General features: G+C 47.1%; 1 protein-coding gene across 1 annotated transcript in view; it reads left to right on the top strand.

Moving 5' to 3' along the window:
- LOC140716249 (uncharacterized) overlaps window positions 1–11,199 on the top strand; it is a 42,087-nt gene extending 30,888 nt beyond the window's left edge. The window contains exons 3-4 of the mRNA XM_073028857.1: window positions 458–627; window positions 3,767–11,199. Coding sequence (XP_072884958.1) covers window positions 458–627; window positions 3,767–4,758 — 1,162 coding nt within the window. The 3' untranslated portion in view covers window positions 4,759–11,199. The remainder of the gene's footprint in view (window positions 1–457; window positions 628–3,766) is intronic.
- The last annotated feature ends 886 nt before the right edge of the window (window positions 11,200–12,085 follow it).

Here is a 12,085-nt window from a genome sequence, read left to right as displayed (position 1 = left end):
CTATAAAGGCACAAGTGAGGCCTCACTTGGAGTATTATGAGCAGTTTTGTGCCCTTACCGAAGGAAGTATATGCTGAAATTGAAGAGGGTTCAAAGGGGATTCATGAAAATTATACTGGGATTGAAAGGCTTATCATATGAGGAGCATTTGATGGCTTTGGGCCTCTACTCAATGAAATTCAGAAGAATGGGGGAGACCTCATTGAAACCTATTGAATGTTGAAAGACTTATATAGGACAGAGAGTGGTGAATCTGTGGAATTCATGGAGGCCAAGTCATTGGGTATATTTAAGGCAAAGGTTGAAAAGATTCCTCAATAGTCAGGGCATGAGGGGATACGGAGAGAAGGCCAGATATTGGGGCTGAGATGGAAATTGATCAGCCATGATGAAATGGTGGGGCAGACTCAATGGGCCGAATGGCCTAAATCTGCTCCTATACCTTAATGGTCCTCAGGTCCAAAACGCAGTTTCCAAGGTTGTCCTGGAGCCTAGAGCGCATGCGCACGACATCGGACGTGACGCCACCGATCGTACAGATAGATTCTGTCAGGAGTTCGGCGACAGCTCGGAGTCAGGCGGCGTTTAATCAACATCAAGGAGCAGGCCCCGACGAGGAAAAACCGGGTATGGACGCTACAAGCATCGGCAGCCGCCGCGCTAATGATTAACGGTCCCCACCCCCGTTCCTCACCGCCCGTCCTGTGGCTCTTCGCCCCGAGCCGTCACCGGCGGCCTGAAATGTACGTGGCAGCGCAGGCGTATTGATGGGGTAGAGCGCTGGCTTGTGTCCATTGCATTTTGGGTAACGAGACGGCCATTGATCTCACAGCGTGCGTTCCAGAGGCAGACCCCGCCGAGTTCTCAATACTCCAATCTGGGCATGCACTGGCTGGAGCTGGAACTCAGACGGAATAAAAAGGAACGGAGTTACACTCCCAGTTAATAAATAAAAAAAAGATTCTAATCTAACTTCAGTTATAACAGGTGGTGCAAGAACAATTACCTTTTTTTCGTTTCGTAGATAAATGGACCACTGTAAGTTACCCCAAGTGAGTAGGTGAGGAATTGATATAACTCTGGGAAAATAAGACAGAAACAGTGTTGATGTAGTACATATATAATTGGCATGTACTTGGTGAAAGGGCCTTTCTCTGTGTTCTTTCTGTCTATGACTCTCACAGATTTATGATGAGAAAATTACAATGAGCTGCTACAGAATGGACACAACAAGTCCCTTCACTAGAGGTGAGAATAGGGCAAATGAAATATCACATGGAGAAGTCTGACACTGGCTTTAAGTGAACTCATCCAATTCAGTGAAATAAATAGAGCAGCGGATTACTTTGTAAATGACTACAGGTTCAGAAGTGAGGGTGTTCAGAGAGACCTGGGAGTTTTGTACATTAGTCACTGAAAGTGAGTGTGCATGTACAGCAAACAGTTAAGTTGACAGAAGTTATTTCAAAAATATTTAAATATAAATATATAATAGTGCATTTACATTCAGTAGCCACTTTATTAGATACAGGAGGTATGTTCATGGTCTTCTGCTGCTGTAGAGCATCCACTTCAAGGTTTGATGTGCTATGCATTCAGAGATGCCCTTCTGCACATCCCTGTTGTAACGCTCGATTAGTTAAGTTACTGTCACCTTCCTGTCAGCTTGAACCCAACTGGCCATTCTCCTCTGACCTCCCATTAACAAGAATGCTGTGAAGATACATTGAACGGAGAGGTCAGAGGCAAAGGGATGAATATCACACTGTAACTTCTTACATTTCTCTCCCAATCTTGTCTAAAATCAGCCCATCGATTGGAACATTTCGATTCACTCTCACTGACTGCTGCAGTCACTCCAGATAATCATGATTCCCGTGGTATTACAGTTGTATTACAATCTCACGGATCCCTCGATGTCCTTCCTGATGGACCAGCTGAGACCCATCAATGATTTGGAAGGATTTCAGAATCAGGTTTATCTTCACTGAAATTTTATTGTTTTGTGGCAGAAGTACAGTGCAATATGTAAAAAAAATAAATTAGTGTCACAGAAGAGAGCAAAAATAGTGAGGAAGTGTTCATGGGTTCATTGTCCATTCAGAAATCTGATGGTGGAGGAGAAGAAGCTGTTTTTAAGTGTGAGTCGTCTGATTTCTGTACCTCCTCCCTGATCATGCCAGTGAGAAGAAGGCATGTCCTGAGTGTTGGGGGACCTTAATGATGGATGCTTCCTTTTTGAGGCATCACCTTTTGAAGGCGTCCTCGATGCTGGGAAGGCAGGTTCCCGTGACGGAGCTGGCTAAGTTTACAGCCCTCTGCAGCTCTTTCCTAACCTGTGTAGTGGCCCCTCCATTCCAGACGGTGACACAACCAGTTAGAATGCACGGTCAATCTGTAAAATTTCAACAGGTACATTTAATGTCAGAGAAATGTATACAATATACATCCTGAAATTCTTTTTCTTCGCAAACATCCATGAAAACAGAGGAGTGCTCCAAAGAATGAATGACAGTTAAATGTTAGAACCCGAAAGCCCCCCCCCAACCCCCTTCCACACACAAGCAGCAGCAAAGCAATGACACCCCCCCAGCAAAGAAACATTGGGACCCCCCGCCCCACCGAGCACTCAGGTGCGCAGCAAAGCATCCGTTGGCTAGAGTCTTGGGTGAGACATCAAATCTCAGACTCCTAATGAAATATAGCCACTGACTGTCTTTCCCTCATGTCTCTGCTACAGTAGTGTGTCAGCTGTGGTGCGGGCTGCCTCACTCTTACCTGTGGAACAGAAGGAAAGGGCTTACTTCAATGCTCCAAGTCAAACATGGTACCCCTGCCATCATAGTATGACAGGGCACTGAAATGTTCTCTTAAATGTTACAATTACAGTGTCATAGTCAGAGAGCTACCAACTGAGTCACAGCCGACCCAGGAGATTAAAGTGATCTGTTCTGTCGCTACCCTGTACTTATTGATGATTTTTGTATCTTTTTACAGGACATCAAAGGTGGAGGAATTGCGACTGGGTATCTCAGACGGAATATCACATCCGATCCACACCCCACTCAGCTCCCCAGCACCTGAATATCATCGGCCTGTGAACGTGGAGGGAGAGACGCTGGTTTGTTTCACTTCAGACCCCAGGCAGTGAGGGCTGTTGCAGGCACCGACCGTGACACAGCTGGGGAGAAGACACGCTGTCTACAGCGGGGAGGGGAGAATCTACTGATGTGTGAGGTCAGGAACCAATCTGCAGAGAAGCCGAGTAACTTCTTCCAGCCCGTGAAGGAGCGGGCAGTGATCACTCCAGTGCGGATTGGGAAAGGAACAGCCACTGCAACGAGAGACCGTGTGTGACACGTTGGGGGAGGTGAGCTCACCTGATCTGTGACTGGAAACGTGTTCACCACATCCTTGTTTTTGCACCAGTGAAACATTCATTCTTTTGACTGGGATAAGCTTGATCCATTTCCCTGAGAATATTCAAATCTTCTTTCCCTTGTTTCCATTTAAGGAAAGTAATTAATTCGGTCATCTTTTTACTGACTGATCACTGAGGTCCTAGGGAAACATTGACACCCTGCCTCGGGTGCATGTAGGGACTCAGTCATAATGGGACATTGGCAAATTCATACTGGCGAGAGGCCATTCATCTGCTGTGCATGCAGGAAAGAATTCACTCCCTCATCCTATTTGGTGACACACTGCTGAGTTCGTGTTGAGGAGAGGCCGTTCTTCTGCTGATGTTGTGGGAGAGGATTCATTTGACCATCCGACCACAGGAAGGAACTGATGAAACGGCAGCGAGTTCCCGCTGGGGAGAGGCTATTCACGTGCTCTCACTGCGGGAAGAGTTTCAGCAATTCCTTCAACCTGCAGAGGCACCAGCGAGTCCACACTGGGGAGCGGCCGTTCATCTGCCATCAGTGTGGCGAGGCATTCACTCAGTCAACCCACCTACTGGTACACCAGCGAGTTCACACCAGGGAGAGACTGTTCACCTGCGCTGAGTGCGGGAAGGGATTTGCTCAGTCATCCAGCCTACTGATACACCAGCAAATTCACACTCGGGAGAGACTGTTCACCTGCTTTGAGTGCGGGAAGGGATTCACCCAGTCTTCCAAACTGCTGGCTCACCAGCGGGTTCACACCGGGGAGAGGCCATTCATCTGCTCTGAGTGTGGGAAGGGGTTCACTCAGTCGTCCCACCTCCTGACACATCTGCGAATACACACAGGGGAGAGGCCATTCACCTGCTCTGAGTGTGGGAGGGGATTCAGCCGTTCGTCCAGTCTGCAGACCCACCGACGAGTGCACACCGGGGAGAAACCATTCACCTGCTTTGATTGTGGGAAAGCATTCACTCGGATGGCCAACCTGTTGGTACACCAGCAGATTCATACTGGAGAGAGGCTGCTGTTCATCTGCTCGGAGTGTGGGAAGGGGTTCAGCCGGACCTCAAACCTCCAGATACACCAGAAGATTCACAGCGGGGAGAGGCCATTCACCTGCTCCGAGTGCGGGAAGGGATTCATCCGGTCGTCTGACCTTCTTACGCACCAACGGATTCACACCGGGGAGAGACCGTACACCTGCTCTGACTGCGGTAAAGGCTTCACTCGTTCAACTGATCTGCTGATGCACCAGCGAGTTCACACTGGAGAGAAGCCATTCACCTGCCCTGAATGTGGGAAGAACTTTATTCGGTCTTCTCATTTCTGGAGGCACCGACGAGCTCACACTGAAGAGAAGGTTTAAATGTGCGGTACATACGCGGGGCATTTAAACACAGGAGCTGCTGAGCCAGCGGTGAGTTCACAAATGACTGCAGGAACTGATTCTGCAGTTATTGCTGCTGTTGATCACATCCAGGTTTGGACCCTGGTCACTGGACACATTTGGGTTGTTTCCCCTGGAACTGCAGGTACATTTGTATTCTGCACCGATTATAAATAAATCTGTTCTGTGTGAATGAACTGGGCTTGAGGAGGATGTGGAGAGACTTCGAGGGGATGTGGACAAGCTGAAGGGACGGGCAAACACACAGCAGATGGAGTCAAGTGTTGAAAATAGGAGATCATCAACCTAAGTGGGAACTCATGATGTCAAGTTGATCGTCAGATGGTCGACGGCAGGAAAATGGGGTCGTATCACCGTCAGTCATGACCTTGCTAACTGACGGGGCAGAGAGAGGGGCCAAGTGGCCCTTACCTGTGGTATGATGCTCACACAAAGCGGGGCACAACACACTGAGGGTCCAACAGCATCTGTGGAGGCTGGACCAGATGGACTACATCCCAGAGCCCTGAGAGAGGTTGCTGAAGGGAGAACAGACGCATTGGTCATGATCTTTCAAGAATCACTTGATCCTGGCATGGTCCCAGAGGACTGGAAGATTGCAAATGTCACTCTACTCTTTAAGAAGGGAGGAAGGCAAAAGAAAGGAAACTGTAGGCCAGTTAGCCGAACTTCAGTGGTTGGGAAGATATTAAAGAAGAGGCGGTGGTTATCATCTACTTGGATTTTCAGAAGGCATTTGATAAGGTGCCACACATGAGGCTGCTTAACAAGATAAAATCCTATTGCATTACAGAAAAGACATCGGCATGGATAGAGGAATGGCTGACGGGCAGGATAGTGAGTGAGAATAAATGGGACCTTTTCTGGTTGGTTGCCAGTATTCCTCAGGGGTCAGTAGTTGACCAGCACTTTTCACATTGCTTGTCAATGATTCGGCAATTGATGGCTTTGTGGCTAAGTTTGTGGGTGATATGAAGATAGGTGGAGGGGTGGGTAGGGCTGAGGAAGCAACACGATTGTAGCATGACATAGACAAATTGGAAGAATGGGCAAAATAGTGGTAGATGGAATACAGTGTTGGGAGATGTATGATAATGCATGTTAGTAAAAGGAACAGAAGTGCAGACAATTATCTAAAAGGAGAGAAAATGAAACATGCGAATGGGGTTTTGCATGGCAGAAAGTATGAGTTAATGGTCTGGGTTTCCTGACACAGGATCTCGACTAGAAACGTCAACTTGTACCTTTATCAGCCACAGGCACTGGTCAACCCGCTGAGCTCTATCAGCATCCTGTTTTGTGGTCCCAGAGTCCAGAATCTGGTTTGCCTGGGAAATGGGCCAAGAACTGCAAGGTGTTGCATTTTGGGAAGATGGCCCTTGCACCGTGAATTGCAGTGTCCTGGGGAGCGCTGGAGAACTCAGAGGCGGAGTTCCTTGAAAAGGGCGACGTGGTGAAGTCGTTTGGCTCCCTTACCCTCATTAGTCGGGGGTCTGAGTGCAAGCGTCAGCACGTCGTGTTGACTGTGGAAGATGTCGGTGAGACCGCACTTGGAGTTTATGTGAGTTTCTGGTCACTTATCAATGGGAAGGATAACATTAAAAAGGCAAAGTTGCAAAATCGGTTCTCAGGAAGGATCCCAGGACTGGAAGGCTTGAGTTATAAAGAGAGACTGGAGGGAACATAGAACACGACAGTACAGTGTCGGCCCTTTGTTCCGACCTTTTTACTGACCCGAAGATCAATCTAACCCTTCCCGGCTACATAGGCCTCCATTTTTCTATCATCCATGTGTCTATCTCAGAGTTTCTTAAATGCCCCTAATCTGTCTGCTTCCACCCACTCGGGCAGGCTGTTCCACATACCACCACTTGTGTAAAAAAAAACATTTTCCTCTGCTGGTTATACCCCTCTGGAGCATAGTAGGTTGAGTCGTTACCTTACAGAGGTTTATAAAGTGACGAAGGGCATCGATGAGGTGGATAATCACAGCCGTTTCTCAGGGTAGGGGAGTGTCAAACTAGAGGGCATCTGTTTCAGGTGAGAGAGAGAGAGAAAGATTTAACTAGCTCCTTAGGGGCAGGTTTTTCAAACAGAGGGTGATGGGTGCCCATCACACAATTCTAGAGGGAGTGGTAGAGGCTCAGTTACAGTGTCTGGAAGACATTTGGACAGTTTCAGGGACAGGAAAGGTTCAGAAGGATCAGGGTCAAATGCTGATAAATTGGACGAGTTCAGGTCACAACTCGGTCAGTCTGAACCAGTTGGACTGAAGGACCTGTTTCTGTGCCTTATAGCTCAGACTGCCTGCCATCCCTCATGTCTTCACAGAAATAGGTAGATCGATATTGATCCCAAAGGAAATTACACCGTCACAGTGGTATGACAAGTGCTACAAAGATTAGAAGTAAAAAATTTTTAAAAATGTTTCCTTAAAAATAAGATGTACAAGATTTCCAAGTTACAATGATAAGATGGTAGTGCAAGAATTACCATAACATTATACAGTAAAACATGCCCATTCACACCGTCCGGATAAGAAGTGATGGCAATAACGCACAGGGTGTCGGCAGTAGCAGAGTGGGGTAAACAGAAGTCAACAGACGTTCTAACAGGAGGGGGTCATCAGTTCCCAGATTGATTAATTATGCAACTTAATGGCCAAGGGTAAGAATGACGTTTTATATCGCTCTTTGGAGCAGCGCAGTTGTCTTAGTCTGTTACTAAAGTGCTCCTCTGTGCAGACAAGGTGGCATGCAGAGGGTGAGAAACATTGTCCACAATTGCCAGGATTTTCCAGAATGTCCAGTTTGACTTGTCTATCTTCTCTAATCAGCTTATTGAGCTTGCTGGCATCACCCATGTGAAGGCCATTTCCCCAGCACACCACCGCATAGAACGTTGTATTGGTGACCTCAGTCTCCTCAGGAAGTAGAGGTGACTCTGGCCCTTCTTGTACACAGCATCTATATTGGTGCTGCACTCAAGCCTGTCATCCAGGTGCACCCCCAGGTACCTGTAGGTCCTCACCACATCCACGTCCTCACCACCAATAATAACAGGGAGCAGTGCAGGATGTGTCTTCCTAAAGTCCATCACCACCTCCTTTACTGATGTTGAGCTGCGGATGATTCAGCTTGCACCGTTCGACAAAGTCCTCCACCAGGGCCCTGTGTTCATCCTCCCGTCCTCCCTTTATACACCCGACTATTGCTGAGTCATCAGAGAATTTCTGCAAATCACACAACTCAATGTTGTATCTAAGGTCCAAGGTACACAGGGTAAACAGGGAGCCAATACAGCCCCCTGTGGGGCCTCATTACTACTTATAGCCATGTCTGACACACAGCTCTGAAGCCACATGAACTGTGGTCAGCCAGTCAGGTAGTCCATTATCCAGGACAATAGAAGTGCCAACCTGCATTGAATGGAGCTTCCCCCAGCAATGAGGGCAGTGTGGTATTGAGGGCTCTTCACAGATCTATCGCATGTACACGAAAGCGTACGGTGAATGCATCTTTTGCATGAGCTGCAGGCTCACATGTTCCAGTGCCAACACAGTGCGCCCACGTTCCTCAGCAGAACGACACTGTACACAACAAAAGAACAGCAGCAAAATTCCCCCTTTCCTCTCTCCCAGGAACATACACAGTCCTCTAACCCTGGGATAGGCCTCCAGCCCCCAGTGGACTCGCAGTTGGGTTCACAGACATTGGACCTTCAACTTCCCCAGCGGCCTTGCAAAACGTACAAGTTACTTCCCTCATAAAAGTGATACTTTGGTGTGGGTTGTAAATCCTTGGGAAGGAAACAGTTCCCCATCCCAGGTGGAAGCGTGAATCAGGATGGGCGGGACTTCACCTGGTCTGTGAATCAGGATGGGCGGGACTTCACCTGGTCGTGGTGAAAGCATCATCTCCTTCCTCTAATGATCTGGTACACCAGCACATCCTCACTGGAGACAGGCCTGTTTCACTGCAGTCAGGGACATGGAGGACATTCGTCTGCTTCAAGTGTGGGAAAGAATTCAGTCAATCATCTAGTTCCTCACCCACCAAATAAATCACAATGGGGCCCAACAATTCGTTCACTCTGAGTCCTCGGAGCAGATGGTAGGAAATCCACTCATCTGTCCAATCAGGTGTCATGCCGGGGGAGAGTATTGAATTATGTTCTGTATAGAATATTTAAATATGAAATGTACTTAAGTTGACTTGCATTTAAAAATCTTCACTAAATTGGCATGGTAGTGTAACGGTATTGCAGTGTCAGCGGCCCAGGTTCACCTCTGCCACTGTTGGAGTGGTCATTGTCAGCGCATGCCAGTGATAGAGTGGGAAGGCTTTGGCGTGAACAGGCAGAGGCACAGGCAAGAGGAAGTAAGCTTTTCGTAGCAGAGAGTAGTCAGGATGGAATGCTCCTCTTGTCAGCTGGAGGTCTGTAATCTGTGCTGGGACCTCTGCAGTTTGCGGAGTATATAAATGACCTGGATGAACGAGTACATGGGTGGGTAAGTGAGTTTGCGGATGATACCAAGATTGCTGGAGTTGTGGACAGTGTAGAAGACTGGCAAAGAATACAATGTGATATAGATCAGCTGCAGATATGGGCAGAGAGATGGCAGATGGAGTTTAACGCAGATACGTGTGAGGTGTTGCACTTTGGGTGGGCAAATGCGAGGAGACAGTACACTGTTAAGGGAAAGAGCCTTAACAGTGTTCCTGAGCAGAAAGATTTTGGGATCCAAGTTCATAGCTCCTTGGAACTGACTACCCAGGTTAATAGGTGTTTAAGAAGGCTTATGGAATGCTTGCTTTCATTAGCTGAGGCACTGAGTTCAAAAGTCAAGAAGTAATGTTGCAACTTTATAAAACTCTGAAATATTGCATGCAGTTCTGGTCGCCCCACTGTAGGAAGGATGTTGAGGCTTTGGAGAGGGTGCAGAAGAGGTTCACCAGGATGTCGCCTGGTTTAGAGGGAATGTGCTATCATTAGAAGCTTGATAAACTTGGGTTGTTTTCTCTGGAGCAGTGAAGGCCGAGGGGAGATCTAATAGATGTTTATATAAGATTGTGAAAGGCATAAATAGAGTAGACAGGTAGTATCTGTTTTCAGGGTGTAAATGTCAAATACTAGAGGGCATGCATGAAAGGGGGGAAGTTTTTTTACTCAGATTGGTGGATGCCTGGAATGTGCTACCTGGGGTGGTGGTAGAGGCAAATCCATTGGAGGCTTTTAAGAGATGTTCAGGTAGGCACACGGATATAAGGAAGATGGAGGAATGTGGACGTGGTGTAGGTAGGAGGGGTCAGTGTTTGAGAGCTTTTGATTTGCTTTGTAGCTGGTTTGGCACAACACTGTGGGGCAAATGGCCTGTTTCTGTGCTGTACTGTTCTATGTCTTCTCCCCGCCGACCACATGTGTTTCCTCCAGGTGCTCTGGTTTCCTCCCACATTTCAAAGACGCATGGGTTAGTAGGTTAATTGGTCACATGGGTGTAACCAGGTGACATGGGCTCATTGAGCTGGAAGGACCTGTTACCATGCTTTATCTCTAAATAAATATAAACAAAAATAAACTTTGATTGTAGTTGGTGTGTGAACCAGTAAGTGTCTTGGTAAATTAAGCGCTTTTTGACATGAAGCCATAAAGCTTCTAATTTTAACGTTGGTTGCTTTATTGGTCTCCCTCAGATCCAAGTGCAACCCGTCCCTTTTGTACAGGTCACACCTGCCCCAGAAGAGGTCCCAATTATCCAGAAATCTGAATCCCTGCCCCCTGCTCCAAATCTTCAGCCACACATTTCTCTGCCCCCTCATTCTGTTCCGATTCTCACTGTCACAGGGCACTGGCAGCAATCCCGAGATTATTACCCTTGAGGTCCTGTTTCTCAACTTCCTTCCTATTTCCCTGTATTCTGTTTTCAGGACTTCCTCCCTTTTCTACCTATGTCGTTGGTACCGATATGTACCACAGCTTCTGGCTGCTCAGCTTCCCATTTCAGGGTGTTGTGAATGCATTCAGAAACATCGCTAGACCCTGGCACCTAGGAGGCTTTGATTGGGTTTGCAAGCACAAGGCCAGTTAACCATGTCAATTCAGAGAGCGTGTGTGGCTTGAGGTCAAAGAGCAGAAGCTTTAATAAGTGAGGCTGAGTGATAATGAAGCTTAGTAAATCTAGGAAAGATCTCTCCTTTTCCTTCAGCCCAGTATTTAGTTCAGAGGTAGAAAGGATTAAGGATCAACTTTATTCACCAAGTACATCTACATGTATAGGGAATTTGCTGTGGCGTGCTGGTCAGGCTGCAATATGCAAAAAAAAAAATCAATAATTATAAAGATTATATAAAAGTAAAGTTAGAGGTTAAATTATGAATATGGAATAAAATGTACATAAATTCATCGTGTATTTACAATGTAGACATGTTTATAAAAACTGTTTTAATGTGTTTACAGTGCAGGGAAGTGACTGAGGTAATAGATGGGGGGTGGGATAACTAGAATGTTGATCAGATTAACTGCCTGGGGAAAGTAATTTTTCAGCTGGCTTGAAGTTTTTGTTTTAATAACCTTATAATACTTTCCAGATGGAAGTTTTTGGGAAAGGCAGTTTTCAGGATGGGTAGTGTCCACAATGATTCGTCTTGCTGCTTCTTCGTCCTGGACTCACACAAGCCCTGCGGTGATTGCAGTCATCACCTCTTCTGCTGACATGACTATTCGCTGTCGTTTTCGTATATCGTTAGGGGGTTGCTTCAACAAACCAGAGTGCAGTGGCTGATGAGAGGATGCTCTCTATGATGCCAGTGTGGAATTACACCAGAATGTTCTGGGGGAGATGGAGTCTTACCAACTGCCACAAGAAGAACACCCTCTGCTGAGCCAGTGGAGAGGTTATAGTAGTAACGTACAGGTGAGCTGTGCCCTGCTCCCATCTGATACAGTCCCTTGTGTACACACTGACCAAGTCCTGCTCACAGATGCAGTGAATACAATCTAATCTCAGATGGGCCAATCTCCTCCCCCATCTCCTGTTCACACCCCACATCCATGATCCTGGGCAGATTCCCTTTCCCTGCTGTTATTCCTGGTCTGTGTTGGTCTCTATCCGGTTTCTGCCCCTGTTCCATTCAGTAATACAGAGAATGTGCAGTCAGAGACGGGACAATCCACCAGCTAGAGCCACACTGGGACATCCTCAGCAATGGGTCCTCTCCCTGCTCTCAGACTTCACACCAACCAGAGGAGATTTCTCCATTTCATATCTTTGTATTGCAGTGACCCA

This window comes from Hemitrygon akajei, chromosome 25, assembly GCF_048418815.1.
Source record: "Hemitrygon akajei chromosome 25, sHemAka1.3, whole genome shotgun sequence".
NCBI classification, from domain to species: domain Eukaryota; kingdom Metazoa; phylum Chordata; class Chondrichthyes; order Myliobatiformes; family Dasyatidae; genus Hemitrygon; species Hemitrygon akajei.
Note: the sequence above shows the minus strand (reverse complement) of the source record. Positions and strands in the feature narration are given on the sequence as shown.